The sequence below is a fragment of the Eleginops maclovinus genome, chromosome 3, assembly GCF_036324505.1.
Source record: "Eleginops maclovinus isolate JMC-PN-2008 ecotype Puerto Natales chromosome 3, JC_Emac_rtc_rv5, whole genome shotgun sequence".
Classification (NCBI taxonomy): Eukaryota; Metazoa; Chordata; class Actinopteri; order Perciformes; family Eleginopidae; genus Eleginops; species Eleginops maclovinus.
In genome coordinates, this window is record NC_086351.1 from 15,017,915 (window position 1) to 15,038,708 (window position 20,794).

At 37.0% G+C, this 20,794-nt stretch overlaps 2 protein-coding genes across 4 annotated transcripts; one reads left to right on the forward strand and one right to left on the reverse strand.

Annotated features, from left to right (window-relative positions):
- Positions 1–1,344: 1,344 nt before the first annotated feature.
- Positions 1,345–5,549, reverse strand: LOC134861175 (protein NDRG1-like). Its single transcript, XM_063878207.1, has 12 exons — positions 5,309–5,549; positions 5,013–5,118; positions 4,485–4,605; positions 4,313–4,375; positions 4,147–4,207; positions 3,608–3,694; positions 3,127–3,183; positions 2,868–3,034; positions 2,586–2,685; positions 2,448–2,483; positions 2,295–2,346; positions 1,345–2,023 (listed from the first exon to the last, which is right to left on the reverse strand). The coding sequence occupies exons 1-12, from the start codon at positions 5,357–5,359 to the stop codon at positions 1,842–1,844; spliced, it is 1,083 nt and encodes a 360-aa protein (XP_063734277.1). The 5' UTR covers positions 5,360–5,549; the 3' UTR covers positions 1,345–1,841.
- A 7,584-nt stretch (positions 5,550–13,133) lies between these two features.
- Positions 13,134–20,522, forward strand: LOC134862046 (protein tyrosine phosphatase type IVA 3-like). 3 transcript variants are annotated; one of them, XM_063879710.1, is made up of 8 exons: positions 13,134–13,534; positions 14,081–14,141; positions 15,314–15,778; positions 16,979–17,111; positions 17,300–17,392; positions 17,480–17,610; positions 17,907–17,981; positions 18,334–20,522. In XM_063879710.1, exons 4-8 carry the CDS (start codon positions 17,016–17,018, stop codon positions 18,449–18,451), a joined length of 513 nt encoding a protein of 170 aa, XP_063735780.1. In that variant the 5' UTR covers positions 13,134–13,534; positions 14,081–14,141; positions 15,314–15,778; positions 16,979–17,015; the 3' UTR covers positions 18,452–20,522. The 3 variants fall into 3 exon arrangements, with proteins under 3 accessions (XP_063735780.1, XP_063735781.1, XP_063735779.1); XM_063879711.1 differs by lacking the exon at positions 14,081–14,141 and having other exon boundaries at positions 15,314–15,546; positions 15,643–15,778; XM_063879709.1 differs by lacking the exon at positions 14,081–14,141.
- The last annotated feature ends 272 nt before the right edge of the window (positions 20,523–20,794 follow it).

Below are 20,794 nucleotides of genomic sequence, written 5' to 3' on the forward strand. Positions count from 1 at the left end.
AATTGAAAATTCACTTTAATCCTGCCCCTTAAAAAAAGATGGCACACAAGATATTTAAATAAGATCCATAGTGCTCTGCTAGGGAAGTGGTATTAAAAACCGATAATTATTCTATATTATTTGTATTGTTTTAGTAGTTGTAGTAGTTGAACCTTTTTGGGCTATACAACGTATTTGAGTGTATGGCTGTTGATGATGCACAGCATCAGAGAAAAGAAGAGATCATAGAGCACCATCTATTGGAAATATTGGAGAACTACACTTTAGTTGGTCTTAACACGGAATAACACAATACAGATCCGGGAAAATTAAGAGACCTCTCCAAATGTTTCTTAAATCTTTATCTCTGCATATATGGCAGCCATTCCAGTGTCTGTTGAATTTCAACACAAATAAAAATTGTCAGTAGTTTATAGAATACAATAAAAAAAATAAAACATTTTTAACTCAAAGTCATACCTATAAATAATAAAACTAAAGAAAATGGGAATGCTGAAATGGTCTCTTAATTTTTTCCACGGCTGTATGTTGTTTAAACCATGGACTGTATAAATGTCATATTTATAGATGTCAATCCATGGAGTAATCGAAGCAATTTTATGGAAAGAACACTTTTTTTAGCAGATGAATTGGTAAACACATTTGTTTTTACGATTTAATTATTCAGGTTGTTGAGAGTTTAACAGAATTATCGTTAATTGTGATGACAGGAAACATCAGAAAAAGGTTTTCACCATCATGATGGTCTGAACAGTAAATGGCATGTTGTGGATTGAACCAGATAAAGGAGACATTATCCACGTTGATGGCCAATACTGACCTTTTGCGTGACACATATAAAGATTGATGTAATTAGATGACCTGTTTATTTGAAAATAATAGAATTTCCTGCAACAGTCACTGATGTTCTGAAATAATGCCTGTATTTTGCAAACATTATTCTTAAATGTCTTCTGTGTCACTTGACACATGATAGAACCTTTGTTTCTCTATCAAAATCTAAAGTGAAACCAGAGATATTTTCTGTTTTATTCAAATCATTCATATTAGACAATCGTGTGAATGGTGAACAATTAAGAGATAGAAGGCAATATTTTTTGTCAAAATTATTTAGTTCAATTTCCATGAACATACTTACATGAAGTGATCAGTTTTAATGATTGAATTAAATATATTCACAGGAATCATATGATTTTATTTTGATTTAGTTAATTCCCAAGTTCCATTTTCAATCTTTTGAGGTCTAAAATATATACCACAGCATATGATAAAATCAAAGCTGTAGCATAATCAATGCACATTCCTACTTGTATGAACATCCAGCCTTCACACTAGAAAACACTGTTTCTTTATATCGTAATTTTATTAATTATATATGAATACACTTTTGAGCTTTTTACATCAAGAGTCAATTTTGATAACTAACTTATGAAGTATACACCATGATAGACCTCAATGCATCAGTAAGAAGATGAAAATGAATGAAAGTATATGAGGACATAAATGGGGACGCTGAATGACATAAAGAAAATACAATAACATCACAGAGAGGGCTGGGCTGAGGAGATAGCAGTGGATGGAGAGACTAGGTACAACGCCAAGAGAGAAATGTAGGAAATTATGGTTAAATAGTTGAAGAAATAGGAAGAGACACCGCTGATACAGAACAGGGAACAAAGTCACCTGGACGGACGACCTGTGACCTTTCTGCAAGAGTTAGTGCAAATGTAAGGGCATGACAGACGGAAGTCTAAGTAAATACAATGAGGAATGAGATAAATAATTGCATGCCATTTAGTGCAGAATGCTCTCTAGCATGCCACTTTATTGGGCGATGTGGTCTACGAAGTGTGCTCCGTGGAGCCAGTGTGTGAATGGCCATGCTTCTCCTCGGCGTTGTGTGAGTGTGTTCGGCCTCGCTGCAGCTCGTTGGTGTGTGCGCGACTCCGAGAGCCATCGTTAGATGTGATGCTGGAGCATGAGGTTGTTCGTGACCCAAGTCTGGTCATGCCGGCACTGGACACTGGAGAAATATGAAAAGAGGTTTGAGCTCTGCATCATCCAATACAGATATGTCATATTATTGATTCAACCTACAGTTTATCCACTTATTGAAATAAATGCAATTATCATGTTATGCTCCTAACACCAATTTGGGGTTACAATAATCATCACATTAAAAGGAAGGGGTTTTTAACAGTGCAGAGATGTGAATACCTAAAGTATTGAGCTCTAAAATGTAATAGTTCTTATTAAAGATTGGGATAGTTAAGGGTTAAATAACAGTGACTTACAGTATCCCAGGCCCTGGATAAAATATTTAATAGCTTCAATAAATTTGGCTGGCTGTAGAGAGAAAGGAAAAAAAGATCACATTTAATTTCAACCAATAGGTGTAATTTCTACGTTATTGCTAGCGGAAAAGCCAATACAATTTCCATGCCTACCTGATCCACCTGAGGAAGTCCTCCACAGTCTGCCATCTGGAAAACCAAAGTTTAATGTTCAGGTTAAGGTTTCAGCCTGTAATAAAACTTTTAAGTGGTGTTAATAGGCATTTTTGTGTAAGTTAGTCTTTTGGTTACCTTAAGCAGAGTTGTCTTGGTGGGGTCGAGTTTAGAGTTGCAGTCGACCACAGCCTCCACAGCAGGAGAATTATCTCCTACAACCAGCAGAGTGGAGCACCTGTAAACAAACACAAGGGCAGAAAAAGTAAAACATCTAGTGAGAAAAAATAGAGCCTGGCACTTTATCGGATGGTTTTTATAGTACACGAAAAAGGAATTATATTATATGAGAACTATTCAGGCTTTTCATTTTCCAGATCTTGACGCTATGCCCTCCTTAAAGGTAATGCATGTACTCACTTGAGGGTCCTGGCATTGATGTTTCCTCCTGGAATGGGCCTCTCCACCTCCAGGGGGTGGCGGTGGTTATAGGAGTGCAGGAACTCACTCACGTTGTACTCGTCCATTGTTGTCGTGATTAGGTGTCGGTATGTAGCTATGAGGTCATGGTTGTTAATAATCTCAGCCTGAAACATTAGTTAGACAGTAAGACAACAAATCAACCTTTTGTAAGATGTTTACACCTTTGTTAACATGTTAGTGGAAGCCAATAACTTACCTTTCCAAACAAGTGTGAGATGAGTGTGTCAGGGAGAGTGTGGGTCCATTCAGTGATCTACAACAAACACAAGAAAATGACCACATTTACATTCAGCTACATTTAAATGACATCAGGTTTAAAATGTCAGAATCAGTCAAATGAAAACCAATATCTGTTAACACAGGTGATTCTCTAGATTAAAGTCATACTTATTTCAGTTTATATTTATTGTCCTATAAGGGGCAATAGAACAAAATGCACATAACAAAACATCAACAAAAAATACATATTTTTATTTTTAAATACATATACACTGTTAATCTAATGAACTCCACCCCTGGGAACCCAGCACATCAAAGAGAGCATGGTTTTGGCATTCTATTATAATTCCTTCCTTCCTTAAGCAATCAAAAATATCTGACAATCGGGACTGCTGCTCTTGAAATAGATGTTAATCTTATTAAACAAACATGGTGTGTGATCAACACACACTGCTCACCTTGCTTGCAACAGAATCTATTAGTCCTTCAGCGCTGGAATTAATGTTGATCAAAACTAATCCATCCACCAGATCAGGGTGATTCAGCTACACACACAAACACAGATGAACGGTTAGTTTTCTACGATATTATTCACATACAGTTACTGACATGTTTTTTCAGCAGTTCTCTTAATTGTTGTTTAATTGTGAACAACTTCACGTCATATTACTCTTGTACAAGATCACGTCCTTGATTTTGACCCATAGACATCATGGATGAAAAAATTCTGTTCCCTGTGTTTTATGGAGAGTAAAGCTGCTGAATGTATAGATTTTGTAAAGCAGTTTCATCCAATCTCTGAGATTTAACAAATTATGGAATTGAATCTTTGCATACAAAATATCTAATCAGTAACTCCGGTTCTGATCTGATATTCACGTGTACACTAGGACAAACTACAGCTTAGCGAAGATCTGTTTTTGACTAAAGATTTCAAGAGAGATTGTCGTCTCTGTCTTAAGTTAAAATGGGATTAGGGAAAGAGACTTAAACTCACAGCAAATTTAGCCAGGATGTAAGCTCCTGCTCCAACTCCCACTCCAATCACCCGACATAAGCTGCAAAGCACAGTCAAAAGTCAAACTGATATGAATCCTGGAGTGCTCTGTGAAAATAGACTTGCCTTTAATAAAAGGCCAATTGAAAGTATCTGGGGAACTCACCCGAAGTGTTTCATGACAGCAGGAATTGCTTCAGACAGCTGGTCCATTGTAGGGTAGGTATGTCTGAGGGGTCAAAGGTCACATAACCATCGGTAAAGGGTCGGACTCAATCTCTTATACCTCATATACTCATAACATTTTCTATTATTTTATTATTGTCATAAAAACTGACCCAGTATGTAGAGTTTTGGCTCCCTCGTGTTGTCCTGGAGCTTCAACATGACAAATTGGCAAATGTCTGATAATTTCCCGCATGTCCTCGTGTTTGAAAAGCGATTCATAACAGGACTTGTCTGCGAGAAGCAAAAACAAAAACTGCATCAAAATCCCATTGAAGCGGAATAACAACAAATGCAATGAAAATAAGAAAACTAAATATACTTTATCACTCAGATAAATATTTGTCTAGAGAAAGTTTAAAATTAATTACTCATAAATGTACAAGATGCTTGGTTCATTTATAAAAAGAATATTTAAGAAGATGGTATATTTTTATTAATAAATGCACGCTGAAAGGTTTTACATACTGAAAAAACAAGCTGTGCTTCTTGAAATACATAAAATAAATCTTAAATCTATATTTTTTAGCTAAGCTGATCTAAAACACTGACTACACTACACTTTTTTCTCCCACTTTATAGGTTTACAGTAGGTTGACTGTGTGCAGGACACAAACATAAGTGAGTTAGTTTGGACTTACAGTTCAGTCCAACATCATGAAATGTCAAGATAACAGGATGATTTGCCTTTGGAGTTCCCATCATGATGCAGTGCACATTCCCATAGTAAGACTCTACATGTTCCTCCTAGAAAAAAAATCATTGACACAGCAGATTCAATTTTTTGGGTGAATTAAAACAAAATACTTTAAACTCTATATGTAGCCATGCAGGAAAAAAAAACCTCTGATATTGAGTTAAAGTTATTTTCACAAGTATAACACCTGCAGCAGTGAATGGAGTACAAAGTTTAACTTAAGCTGTCCAGGATACTTACAGTGATATGGGGTTCAAAGACAGAGTCACTCTCCATCTCCTCCAGTACCATGGCTGCTGATGCAGAGTACACCACAACAGAGACAAAGGAGATGCAGATGACCTGCAGGATCTCTGACTCTACCTCCTAAATTTGGAAGCAAATCAAATGTTCTCTTTGTTTTGTTTGCCTGGACTCTTCCAGTCTGGAGCAAAAGACAACCTCAGAGCTTAATTGTGAGACAAGCTATTTGTTTGTGCTGGTTTATATATCCTCCGGCACTAATCTGTCCCTAAGCCTTAACTCCAAAAGGGTTCACCAGTTGCCAACCGGCCCCTTATTGGGATTAGGGATAAGCGATTTAACCAGGACATCTACATGGTCAAAAACAAACTTCACTGTGAAGTTTTACAACATCCTTAAATGTAAGCAGTATATCTGGCTAAAGATGATCAATATTTCTTATTATGATCATGAAATTTGTGTCTAGACAGTCATTACTTTATCTTTAAATAATCCTTGATAAATGTGTTCTGCTGTCCATGAACTGAAATGTGAAAAAAACAAACCACCAAATGATTGTTGTGTCGTGGAATAATTAATACTGTGTTTTGGTATAAGCTTGATTAGAGGGAAGTAACATCAATATCACAGGTAAAGCTTGTTATGTTAACAGTGAAGCGTCATTGGAACACCTTCAGACAAACACTAAGCAGGTCAGCCGTCTAATCTCAGCATGCCATCTGTTCCTCACAGGATAATATTCAGTTCCTTGTAGTTCGGATAACCTTCAGCCTCCTGCTAACTTACACATAAACTTTATTTAGTGGGTGCTCTGAAGTACGTCATGTTGCATTTTTGCAGCAAAACAGATAAAATATAAATGTGGACATTGAGTGTTACCATGAAGGAGTTGTGATACTCTTTAAATTTGTTCATGCACTTTAAGATGAACTGTACAAGTGATATATTGTACAACTTTAATAGGATATATTAATATAACTAAATATTTGTGTAGAAGTGTGGTTTTTTTTGTTTGTTTTTTTTTACTCAAGAGACCAAAGATCCAGAGTGTTCTGATGTTTAGAAAGGTGTAAAAAAAAAATGGGGATTTTGGTTGGAAGACAAAGTTTAAAAAGAAGAAAGAATGTGCGTGCAGCATACACACAACATATAGACCACTTATGATCACTGGCATACAGAACGTTCCCTTCTCAATGATTTATTAAGAGATGTGACTGGGGTGTAAACAGCAGTGTGTACTGCAGACAGCAACAACAGGCAGACCTGAAAGCACCTAATTTAAGACATATTGCCCACACTGCCAGATACACAAATACACACAGTGTACTGAACGTTAAATCCATTTAGGCTGAGGAGCAGAGAGCAGCAGGTAGATCTTACTCAGCCTCACGTCAGCAGCATGAGATCCTTTTTAACATGACTCTAACAATGACTAAGCTTTGCCTGCCAGTGTGTTTTACCTTGGACAACTGTCAAAAATTTAAATAATATTTTGTCCAAAGAGATTTGGCATCAACATCCACCTGTATTTTTCTTGCTTATGTTTTGTTCTGTGTTTGAGGATTAGTGACGGCATCTACAATCACAGAATCAAACTATCACTGCCACCAATATAAAAATCCTGTCATGTCGATACCAATGTAATAAACAACACTTTACTTATAACTCTTAATGTTTGTACACGTGATCAGTCTTTCTGCACATTTAAATTCTGGCAAGTCAATTGAGGAAACCCCTGCCGTTCAGTTTATGACATCCCTTAATCTGAATTGATCATGTTAGGGGCAGTACAATCCAACCAGTGTTGGGGAGGTTACGAAATGTAATAGGTTACATAACTATTAACTGTTTTATGTAATTTTACTAATTTAATAACGTCATCAAAGTTCTGTTAATAATTACATTTCAATAATTATCATAACTTTTCAAACAAAGGTTTAAAACCGGGCAATAAAGCTAAACAGTAAAAAATAAAAAATAATAATTCAGCCAATGAGAGTATTCGAAACTGATAAATGTTGAACTTTTATTGATTGTTACTTTAATAAACCATAAAATTAAGTTGGAACAGAACCATGGTGAATATTTTACTCTACATTAAATGTTTTTCGCTAAGAAGAAGAATTCATGTAGTAAGATGGTAATTCTAATAAACTTCAAAGCCATTAATTTGCCATTTCAAGCGACAATTCATCTGTAATGTAAGTTTGGAAATAGTGCCATATTCCAGTGTGACGCAACCTAGCAGCACATCTGCACCGTTGTGTCATTTCCACTAGATGGAGGTATAATGTCGCCTTTCTGAATGCAGCTAGTCAACTGGCTGGAGGAAGAAACTCACTGCTTTGTTTTTAAACTGAGAAACCTTGTTTTTTTTAACGTCATTGCTTAAGATTAAAATGGCTTTGTACTCACAGATAGATTGAATCTTAGATATAATTCGGCAAACATGTATATAAAAGAGATTTACGACAGTCACTTGGACCTGTTTTGTTTTGAAATGCCATGAGGGTGTGTCTGTCCCGAAGCAGAAGGGTTGGACGGTGAGATGGAAAAACAATTTTGAATTAACAGCATATGGTGGATAGATCCTTGACCCTTGAAATCCTGTATTGAGGGTGGGAAGAAATAGCTTATTATTACCTATTGTAACAGCTTATTATAACAGCAATCGCAATTTAAAAAAAATATATATATTTTAATGTTTCTTACATATACTGTACATATTTAATGAAGCTGGTCACAGGAGTTGTATTGTCATGCTTGTCTGTGGTCGTCATGGTAACCTTTTAGCCTGCAGGTGAAAGTTCTGCCATCCTACTCTCAGCTTTCAAAACACTCTAATTATACACACAGCAGCTGCTGCCGCTTGCCACACGCTTGACTGTGTGTGCATGTGTGTGTTTGTTGTTGTTTGTACGTGTGTGTTTGAGTGAGTTTGTTAGTATGCTTGTGATTTTTACTCTGAACCTGTGTGTATGTGCATGTGTGCATTCTCATGTAACCATGTTTTCCGAGGGTGTGTGCGTGTTTAGGTGCAAAATCACACAGGCCCCATGCACACTTCCTTGTATAGTAGGAATGGATAAGGGTAAACTTTGTCGTGGTATTAACATGACCTATCTAAAAAAAGAGATTGAGGTGCAATAGGTCGTTTGCTGAGGAGTTTAGGTCTAAATGTTGGATCAATTAAACATATTTCAAGTAACTATCTCTAAGTAAAGTTAAGATATATTGATTCCCCCAAGATATTCTCAACACTTGATTAGATTAGATTTGCTTTAAGAGGTGTGAAAAGGTCCTCCTGTTTTATATTATATAAGGGAAAAAGCTATATTAATGTTATTTTTTTCTGCTTTTCTTTCTTAATAATAAGCTCTTGGGGGTCATTGCTATACAGTTTACTGGTTTTAGTCCCTAGGTTGGGAACCACTGCTTTAAATAACACACAACACTATATTGTATTGCATTTTATTATCATTTGTATGCCCTGCATCATATTCTTTGGATAAAACCAATTTGCAACTCCTTAAAGACCCCTCCGCTTCAACTGCAACCTACTGCATTCACTGTAAACTAACACACTGGATCATTGTTTCCTCAACTAATCTAGTTGAACTCTAAAATATTAGCATGGCTCAAACAGGAAGTCCTTTAAATATCGTTTGATCCAACACAGCATACTGTTGCTTCTCCACCGTCCACTGCTGGCCAATGAGGGGCTTTGGTTTTCCAGGATAGTGATGCTACTGCTGCAACGTGACATGCCCTAAATATAAGTATAAACCTGAAAGCAGTTATTGTGCAGTTGTGTGGTATTAATATATCATGAAAATGTACTATGGCAGCTAGCAGTTTAAAAAAAACAAACGGTGCCATACTTCCTTTTGATATCTAGTTTCTGCTCAGTTGCCCTGGGGATTACATAGTATTTCACACTGCTGCAGGAGTAGTGTGCCTAGGGACAGAATTACAAACTGGTCCAAATGAGTGGATGCACTGTGTCATCGTATACATCATCAACAACATGTTAAATCAGCACAAATGTTAAGCTCGCCTGTGCTCCAATTTCAGTCATTCATCAGAAGTGAATGATACAGAAACGTCAGTAGATATTTATTAATTATAAAATTAATTGTCTGTAGTTTGCTGTTAATGATGGGCAATAATCAAGGTTATTATTATTAGCTGTAAGTACGTTGTAACATTGACCCCATAACTGTTGCACCAGAAGTAATAGGAGTTGTAGATACTTAGTGATAGAATGCACTTCAGTTATAGTGCTTGATAGTAACTAATGAGAGAAATGCATACCTTTCCTGTCCAGGGAGTTTGTGTTTGTTTCTAATTACGATCAGGAATACGTGTTGCTTTAAGTGTTCAGATATTTCTCCCTCTCTTAATCCAAATAAAATATTTAAAAACCATGTTGAATGAGATTTACAATGTATCGTCCCAAATTAGAAACATGGCAGTTTTTCTGAGCTCATTAACATTACATTTTTTAGAGATACTGACAGTGACTTTATGAACATACAATGAGCTCATAGAATATGATGCATTATTGTAGATTAAACTACCCAACTTCACATAAAGTAGTTAAATAAGCTCTACCTTAAATATCTCCAGCAGTAAGATACAACACACCCAATAATGCAGCTGTAATTCCAAACCATTATATTAGTTAAACAATATTTTTTTCATGCTGGAGTAAACTAACATTTGCTGATATTATTTAAATTGGACTTAAGTATTTTTTGAAATACAAGACTTTTACTTGGAGTAGTGGAGTGTTTTCATACAGTGGCATTAGTACATTCACTGAAGTAACAAGATCTAAATACTTCTTTCACCACTGTAGTCACCCATAGCATTGTTTATTTGTTGGCGAACAAATCGGTCAGCTCTCTATGGTTATATCACTGTAGGCCAGACATTTTATTTTTACTTGAGGCTATGTTTGTACTCGTCAGACATTAGTACAACAAAGGGTGAGAGAAGATGTAACTAAGACAGATTAGAGCGCATCTTCTAGGTTTAAATAGCACCAAGCATTACCTAAAGCCAAGACAATCTTTCCAGGTAAATCAACATGTAAACATTACTCAAATATAATGAGGAATATAAGATATGCACAACAGCCAGTGGTGTTGAATCAATTTATGTATCCAATTGGTTCTGCTTTTATCAAAAATGTCATCTTTCTCTCTTACACACACACACACACACACCACATGCGCAAACGCACACACACACACACACACACACACACACACACACACACACACACACACACACACACACACACACACACACACACACACACACACACACACACATAGATATGAAATGAAGTATATGTTTGGCTCTTGAACGATGGTCATATTATTACACCATGAATAAATAGTTGAAATACTTAAAGGTTTGATATCTGAAATCAAGGTCATAAATTGCACTATTCATAGTTGCTGCTTAAGTCCAAATGTGACAGGAGAACCTGAGAATGTTGAATCATAATTACCATGATGGTCATGCAGTGTTTGGTTTATTGAAAAAAAGCTTGGAAACTTCCTTCACATTTTGTTAAAGCTGTGGTGAAAGCATTCTGAAGTCTTTGCAGGTCAGCCTGTTCCTTTCATGACGCCACAGCAGGCGCCCAAAGTGTACTTTAGGCTCCATCAAAAGCACAAGACTGCTGAGGGTTTGACCTACAGGGTGTCAGCTCACATTACCAGAAACCATTGCAGCAACCCCGTTTGGGCCATTGCAATGCTGTCTGTGGTATCAAAACAGATGTTCCCACTGGAACTGTTCCTCAGAGGAAGAAAATGTAAAACAAGTAGGCGAATATATTTTAATCAGAATTTCAAATCCAATTATTTAGTGGCAAAACATTTTGACCAATTTGGACGAGATATACGTTTAAGGGTTTTATGCACCAGCGGTACGGACCAAAAGTATTGGCCCACTGTTCAAAACACATAAAAAATATACAGCTGTTTGAACAGTGATTCTCCACATACTCATTGTTTGTTTTTTGCACTTCATTTTCAAGATGTGCCAATGCAGCTTACTAAGCACAAGACAAAGGCAATTTGTTAGTATGTTCAAGAGAATTATTATTGCACGGATCCTAAAGATAAAATGTTTTACTGTGATATATGTTTGGTAACGCAGTAGCGTACATCATACCTTTAAACCAATACGTTCATATATGCAGCTGAAATTAACTAATATTTTTTTAAATAAATGGTGTAAACATACTATATCACTAAACATAATGAAGTCAAGTTGATTATACACATATTAAAGTAATGTTGGCAGATGATAGGCCTTGTGGATTTAGTTCATCAGTTTATCAGGGAGAGAGAGAGGAAACAACATGCGGCAAAGGGTCAAGCATAGATCCGGACCCTTAGTTCAAGGAAATATTTGACAACATAACTGTCACACTATCTATGAATATTAAAATGTCCAGGACATCTCGAAAACGTCAATGTCCTTACTTGGATCTGTCAATCAGAAAATGTTTGAAGTCTAAATTAGTGTGGTGGTCTTAGCCACATGACACATCATCACACTTTGAAGGTCTTGTTCACCCTGACCCCTCCTGAACCCTCTCCCATGTTTCTGTTTTTCTTGACTTTGTTTACAGACATACTGGTGTCACCTGGGCTTTATATCTTGTAAAACACACATACTGCACAGTGTGTGAAGGAGCAGTGTTCACCTCTACTCTATGTTTAGATGTTGTTGGCAGTCAAAGGCAAAACAGTGTCCTATGTGTTTCCATCTTGTTTCTCTCTTCTCTAGACTTCTTTATCTGTATGACTCCCACATTTTGTTGAACATGCTGATCACCACCTGTGGCTCTATTTGCACTGATTATCCAAAACAAATAAAGGCGACAGGTCACTATAAGGAAAATCTGAAATGTTACGAGAGCACAGAAAATTATTAAAGCTTTAAGCAGCAGACATGATCCTGAACATTCAAATGTGAAGGTGATAAACCGGAAAGTGTTCAAGTACTGCTTCAGCTAATTTTAGCTATTAAGAGTTGTTTTGTAAAGCTCCGAGTGCTGTTTAACAGTCATGTCTCTCACTCAAAGTGATTGATAGTGAGATGAGGCCCCAGCTTGTTCTGCTTTAAGAAGTCTGAGCGTATGACTGCCTTGTGACTCCCTGCACTCACATATCCATACTGCAAGCCTGTAAACAAATCTGATAAAATGAATCCTTAAAAATATTTCAAAAAAGCTTTGTGAATTTCTTGGAAAAATCAGGAATTGAATGAAAAAATTTCCCCTTTTTTTATTGAAGTTTTTGGACCAACACTTTGTTTTGTGCATTGTGGCAACAAAACAGTTGCTTGACACATAAAGAACACAAACAAACTTGAGACTTTTGTCATTTAAGGGGAAAGTTAATTCCATGAACTTGTATTCAAAGGTTTAACATGTCCACATGTTCAGCTCCAAAGACCGTCTATTTTTAGTTGGTACAGGGAGGGGAAAGGGGAGAGAGAGGGAGGTAAGGAAAACAAGAAAGGGTCCAGACAGACGTGTCATAGCAAAAAACAACTTGTTGGACCTGCACATTTACAAACTTTTATCTTTTAAGATAGACATGCATCCAAAACACTGATCTATATGTATTTTGTCACTGTGCATTATCCTGTATGTGAGACCAAATACTGGTCAGCCTACAGGAAGGGTGAGCAGAGAAGAAGAGGGGGGGATAGCACCTCTTCTTTACCCTGGAAGAGGGGAGGGAAAATGAGTGGAGTAAATGAAGAGGAGGAGGAGGAGGAGGAGGAGGAGGGGGAGTGAGCCTCTTCTCCGCTCCCTCTAAGAGCATTAACTGTAGAGTGTTCTGCTAGTGACAGGGCTGTCAGGGTCAGATGGCTGCTCAGCCTGATTAGACCAGCTCACAGCAGATCCTCAACACAGCAAACTGCACTGCTACAGCAAGGTAGAGCCACAGCACACACACCGCAGCAGCTACTATGAGGCCAGGGTTTGCAGAGAGAGGAGGATAATTTGGTGTTATAGTGGGGAAGAGCAACAGGTTGTTGCACAAAGACTTCATTTTCTGGTGGTTGACTACCAGACATATAAAGTTCTAGAGGTGGAAAAAGACTAATAGCGGGTGGACTCCGCTCTGGGACAGAGGCCGAAGAATTGCTTTTTAGCCTGTGGTCGGAAAGGACATTGAATAGCAGGTAAGGAAAAGATTTTGCATTTGTTTTAGTTTCTGTCATGCTGATACAAAGTATCTAGGAAATGTTCCTGATACTGTCACACAGCCAAACAGATGTTTGGTGCAAAAGGGTTTGGTAAAGTTTGATGGCAATAACTTGATGTGACAAATTTAGATACAGCTATAAACAAAATCCATTGAAATTAATTTCTACAGTAAAGTTTCAAAAGAAAGCTATCAAGCTAATCACAGTTATTCACTTGAACAGGGAAGTCATTGCTATACTGCAGACTGTTGCTACCATTGAAATGTGGTGTGTCATATACAGTAATTAGCTGCTGGTATAGATACAGCTATAAACAGCTACAGATATTCTGTCTACCCGCAGTCCACTGGTTGCATGTCAGCACTCTGACTGTTGTAGGGCTGATGCTTGCTTCTGTAAGACTAACTCTGGTTTGTGGATTTTACTGTTTAGAGGCCAATCTGTCCTCTGAGGTAAGAAGGAAGGCTGTGTACTGTTGCAGAAACAACTCAAATGTAGGCATTGATAACATTTCTTTTACAGAATGACTTGTGAATGGACCTTCAGCAGCAAAAATGGTGTCTTTATTTGTAAAGAGGCAGAGGTGAATACACTCTAACAGGATTTATCCTATATGAGGCTACTACTTGCTTGTCTTGTTGTTGTCTTTATTACTAACCTTCATGTCATTTAGCCTCACATTGCACGTATTGTAGAAAAATCTTGGCAATCTAACGTGCTCTTAAAGGATATTGATATCCATTTTTAACTTCTTGGGGTCCTGACGTAGCCATCAGGGGACGCACCTGTTTTTACAAACTAAACTGCGCTCTAAGATAAGAAGGAAGACCGGATGTGCAGTTTTAATTGGAATTACTGCTACCGTTTAGTCATTTCAATAATGCTCCTTTATGCTGTCATTTAATGTTTTGATCTTGGGTCACTGCTCAAAAACATACATCGCACATCAGCTAAAGTCTGCTAAGTAAAATAAATGTTCTTTCTTCAATTTGAATTGACAGCATGGAAAAAAATGGACCTCTACTCTAACATCATTAGTGGTTACAGAGGATAAATTCCTAATTATAGATAGTCAACAACCAGGAATAGACTGCACTCTTCTGGTAGAGTCAGTGAGTAAGTCGGCATGTGATTATGAAGCGTGTGTGTGTGCGTGGGTATTGTCAAAGCTAGGATGAAGAGGTGATGACGGATTACCCAGAGTACCTCTGGACTTTCCCTTGTTGTTTGTCTGAATGTTTTAATGAGAGATAATCAACACTTGTTTTTCACACAAATTGCTTCTAAAACAAGGCAGAATCAAGACTTAGTAGCAAATATCAGTTTTGAATTTGCATAGTGGACTTGGTATTGGCAGCATTTGACTTATTATTTTGCATTTATTTATTTTCTAAATCATTACAACGACAAACCAATTTCCAGAGTTAGATTAAACATAGGCACACTTTATGCAGAATGTTCATATATTAAATATGATACAATAATTTTGTGAGTTCCGTGCAAGAGATTTAGAATTTGTTTCATTGCACATATTCATGTGTTTGTTTGATTGTTTATCTATGTACATCATGGCCCTTTGGCCCTTCACATTACAGATGAGGGCTATCATTAGTATATTTTGCCTTACAGAATTGGCTGATTTTACAGAAAATTTGTTTGGAACATTTTCTTTAATGAAACAATCATTTTCATCACAGATTTTCTGGAGTTATATATTTAAAGAGTAATATCTAGTTTGTATCTTTTGTACTTTAGAATCGCTGGTTGATGGAGTTTGTGCGGGGGAGTGGTGACTACTGCCACGCTCAACACCATTAAGGCCTACTTGGGATGAAGCTACACCATGCAGTCCTGCGGCCCTGAAACCTGAAAGACCACCTGCCCTTGCTCTCTGAAACAGCCAGCTAATGGGGTAATATGCGGAGTCTCGACACTGGAAGCTTACCTGAGAGAGAAGCAAAAAGAGAGCTACTGAAAGAGTGACAATCGTGAGAAATAAAAACAACGAGAGTTGACACACTGTGCTTCCTGAACTACAGGACACAGTCAACTGATGGACTAAAACTGTACTCATATGACAACAGGAAATCGGAATTGGGAAAATACCTTAAAGGCTATAAACAATACCCGAACAGGAAGTTCAACCACAGACAGGAAGTCACCTGGTGACCTGATATAGGTTGAAAGTCGAGCAGCTACCTGCTGCAGCTCCAGCTAAAGGTAAGGGGCTTCTGCTCATCAGAACTTGACTAAATCTAGTTATGCACCAGCGCTGCTCCTCATTGACTTGTTATGGCTTGGTTATAGGATTCTGTTGCAGCTTTTTAGTTTAATCTTAAATCATCGTTTGGCTTGCCTTTGCAGCAGGGTGGTACTATTTATTCACAAGAATGTTTAATTTTACAGGCCTAGAATCAAAAAAGTGCTAGTTTATGTTTTTAAAGAAGTTGTAGAACAGCCAGAACACAGGAGACATGTCCTTGTTCGAAAATAATGCAATAACAAGCCACATACAATATTTCAACTGCAGCTACTGGAGTATTCCTATACTATACAGATTTATGAATACACAATATTTCCCAAAGTCGTAAATCAATTTTAATTGTATGGTGGAAATAATTTCAGGTCAAAACTCAGGCTATGTTCAAAATCACATAGGCCTACTAAGTTACTAAATAGAAACATACTGCATAGTAATGTACTGCATACTACAAACTTTATTTGTTTTTACTAAAGTGCAACCTGTCTATTAAATTAAAAATTAAGTTTGCCATTACTAGCAGACTGTTTACACTGAAGTAAACTCAAGCGATACAGTATGTGCATCACACTACTGTATCAATCAAGATATTACCAGTCCGAGCTGTTAAATATTAATTATTTGTTTGAATCCACATTACTTTTTCCAGTCGATTTCATGTTATATATATCATTTTTAAGTTGTCCCACCATAACAGATTTGACCAAAGCCACTGGAAGATTTTATTTAGGTGCAATTTTGAGATTAGGTTTAATCAAGCATAAAGCTTTCTTCTTTGAAAAATGTTGTCTCTTATGGAGAAGTGCTTGTTTGAAGTGGATTTTAGAAGAAAGGACTTTTATTATGTGATCTTGTGATATATCTTGATGTCTCAAGTATGGCGCAGTTTAGGTAATGCGTTCTGGAGGAATCAAGCTGGACCTTTTTCCCAGCGGACATTTTGGCTTGTAATGGTAGGAAAGGTCAAGTGCCCCAGTTAGCCACGACAGCGTGACAGTGAGTGTGACCTGTCGAAATGTCTGCCATTAAAAAGGCCTTGCAAGGTAACTTGAGAAAACTAGTTGAAGCTCTTCAAAATGTTATGAGCATTTTTATGTGGTGTAATTTTGTGGACATTGTGTTCCATCTTAAGATACATACAGTACATTTTTCTCCAACAGAGGTCCTCCTAGGACATTAAAGATCACGCCTGCCATCATGAACCGTCCTGCTCCAGTGGAACTGTGCCACAAGAACATGAGATTCCTCATCACACACAACCCTACTGACAGCACGCTCACCACCTTCATAGAGGTAAGAAACATGTGTATATTGTGTGTTAACAGACCATCAGTAAACTGAAAAGATTAAAGAGGATGACATATAGTACACATGCACATATACGTCATGTGTTTTCTCCCCTCTTGATGACATGTAAACAAAGAGACATTTCAAGTTAGTTGAATTAGTGAAAACCATCCTACCACTGTCATCTCTTCTAGGACTTGAAACACTTTGGCGCCACCACAGTTGTTCGTGTCTGTGATATCACCTATGATAAAACACCGTTGGAAAAAGACGGCATCACTGTGGTGGTGAGCACTCAGTTAAGACCAACATAAACACAAATGTTACAAGAGTGCCAGAAATAGTTGTAAAAGTCTGCTCTACTTTGGTTTCAGGATTGGGCTTTTGATGACGGAGCCCCACCCCCTACTAAGCTTGTTGATGATTGGTTGAATTTGCTGAAGAAGAAATTTCAAGAGGAACCAGGATGCTGCGTGGCCGTCCATTGTGTGGCTGGACTGGGGAGGTGAGAGACACAGAGAACAACAACAGGAAAACGCACACTTCGCACAGTTTGTGTCTGAACCCTATCCAAGGGACATATTTTATCTTATTGTTGATCACTAGTGCTTTTCATATATATTTATATATAAACATATTATTTTCACATACTTGTGCTCATAATAGTCATGTATTTTTGCCTTAATTTGAAAAGCTTTGCTGTCTTGCTAATTGTTAGGCCTATTTATGTATGAATACATTGGGAGCAAGCTGGAGTCAACTCAGACTGGACTGTGTGTGTCTTTGTTTGCATGCAAACAGGGCTCCTGTGATGGTTGCTCTGGCTTTGATAGAGAGTGGGATGAAGTATGAAGATGCTATTCAACTCATTAGACAGTGAGTACATTTATATATTACATCCTCATAATGCAATATATATATATATATAAATATGGTGTAAGAGCACCTCTGCTTTGTTTATTTTGAATGCAAACAATGTCTCATTCTCATTTTGATAAACATGTTACACAGGAAAGAAATATGTTTACATGATATAAACAATGCATTTTTAATCATTCAATAAATGCAGTATTTAATGTAAACGTTTTTGTGTAGAAATTGAACATTTCTTTCCTGCTGCCATCTGGTGGTGATATCAAATTAATAAGTGAAAAGATTGTGGCAGAAGGTAATGCACACTGAAATGTGTGTACTTCCATCATTCATCGTTATTTTATATAATTTTCAGGAAGCGTCGTGGAGCAATCAACAGTAAACAGCTAACCTACCTGGAGAAATATCGATCCAAGCAAAGACTTCGCTTCAAAGACTCTAACTCACACAAGAACAAGTGTTGCACAATGTGAACGCACAGACTCAGACACACACACACACACACACACACACACACACACACACACACACACACACACACACACACACACACACACACACACACACACACACACACACACACACACACACACACACACTCAGACATCTTGTACCCCTCAACAAATGCTCTCAGGAAAGAACCATTCAAGCCTTGTGACCATGTCATAAAACCTGATGTGTACCCTGGGATTTTTTGACAGCAGTCGTGTTACAAAGCATCTTTGCTTACTTGTTTGTTAGAATTTCGGGTCCCTTTTAAATTATGTTATTGACATGTTTGCTTCATTTTATGGATACAGTGAAAGAAATGGGCAAGAAAATCCCATGAAAACATTTGTAGCCAGTTGTTAATGCATATTTGCTCAACTAAATAGCCAAAGAAACTTTGGTCAGGGTTAACGTCACATTAAACTGTACACACACAGCAAAACAAATCCAAGGCGGCAAACCCATAAAAATTGGTATTGCTGATTTCAAACGATACATGGCCTTCAAAACATCAAATCATACTTCATACTTTGTGAAGTTACTTTTTCAATGATGTACACATTATCAGGGTAACATGCAGTATTTCTGTATGATTGTTTTATAGAAAAAACTTTAAAACAATAATTTTGTAGCTCAGGGTTTTCACTACTGTATCAATTTAAGTCAATACTATAAGTATCCCTCTCTTTTACATTATTCATAATTGTCTCTTCTTTAGTTTTAGTTGAACTGGAGATTTAAGGGCTCATTTTCATCCGAGTACTTTCTGCCATTTGTCTAAAAAATATATAATATTTATTGTCTAAGATCATTGTGAATGTCAGCTTTTGGTAAACATAAAGCCTTCATTTGGTGTTGTCACAGTTTCCGTTTTAATATAACTCCATTGTGCTCAAGTTATGTGTTAACATATCAGTGTGTACATTATATTATGCTCTGTTTACTGACAATCACAGAAGGAAACGGCTGATTTGAAATATAAAGTAAATATGTATTAAAAAAAAGGAAATGTTAATATTTTTGGAGTTAAAATACATTACACACATACTAAAATGACTGAGATGTATTTGTGAATGATATAAAATGTGATTATCTATTTCTCCCTTTTATTCCCATGGACATAATCCAGTGTAAACCACTCCTATATTCATTGACTACAACAATTTGCACGACAAAAAAAAGTTCCAAGTATGTGTATGTTATACATTCTATTTTCTGTGTCAGAGAGGAATTTACATCTTATCAGCAGTGGAGGACGCAATCTCCTAGTTTTAATCCATGGATGATATATGTGTACATGGAGGTACTGGACTAATCCTAACACAAATATAGCTGTGCATCATTTATGTCTAGTTCACAGTATCTACTAGGTCAAAGATTATCTTGTGGGGTGGAGTTTACTTATGTGTTTTGTTCCTGAATGATGCTTGCAACCAACTGCTTCCTTTTTTACTGATGATAGAGCATGCCCATTTTTTTTTAGTAGGTTTAGCTAGTCTCCCATCATCTGAGGTCTTGAACGACAATACTGTATGTAAAAAACAGAAAATGAGAGCAGAGGGTGTATTGATGTTAAAAATGAAATAGGAATAGGCATAGGATCTATCATCTTTACCTGAAAGCTTAGCAAATTGGCTAAAGTTGACTTGTTCATAAAACGTGTTTGCGTATTTTTGATTACGTGTGTGTATGAGTGTGTGTGTGTGTGTGTGTGTGTGTGTGTGTGTGTGTGTGTGTGTGTGTGTGTGTGTGTGTGTATGAGTGTTTGTGTGTGTGTGTGTGTGTGTGTGTGTGTGTGTGTGTGTGTGTGTGTGTGTGTGTGTGTGTGTGTGTGTGTGTGTGTGTGTGTGTGTGTGTGTGTGTGTGTGTGTGTGTGTGTGTGTGTGTGTGTGTGTGTGTGAGAGTGTGTGTTTTTCGCAATCTTTAGCCATTGTAAATCATTGGGACTGGTATAAACCTGTCCCAATTTGTTTTACAAATAACAACATTTTGTAAATGTCTGTTTGTCTGTAAATTCTTGCACTGTTAAATAAAGTTTTGGTCACTGTCCCTTTATTTTAAAAGTTGTTCGTGATTTTCACCATCTATTTGCAGCGTTTCGAAGTAACATAAAAATAAATACAAACTGTGGGCAGAAGCAATAATTAGGAAACAACTTTAAAATAATACTGCAAATTAATATGCAAAAAACTCTTTCTTTCTCTAACTCAACCCAAAAAATGTCAGCTCCTTGTAGACATATAACACTAAAGGTAGATTTTGAATGAAAACATGATCAAAAAACATGGAAAAACCAAAATGTATTTATAGCAAATATGGTTTATTTG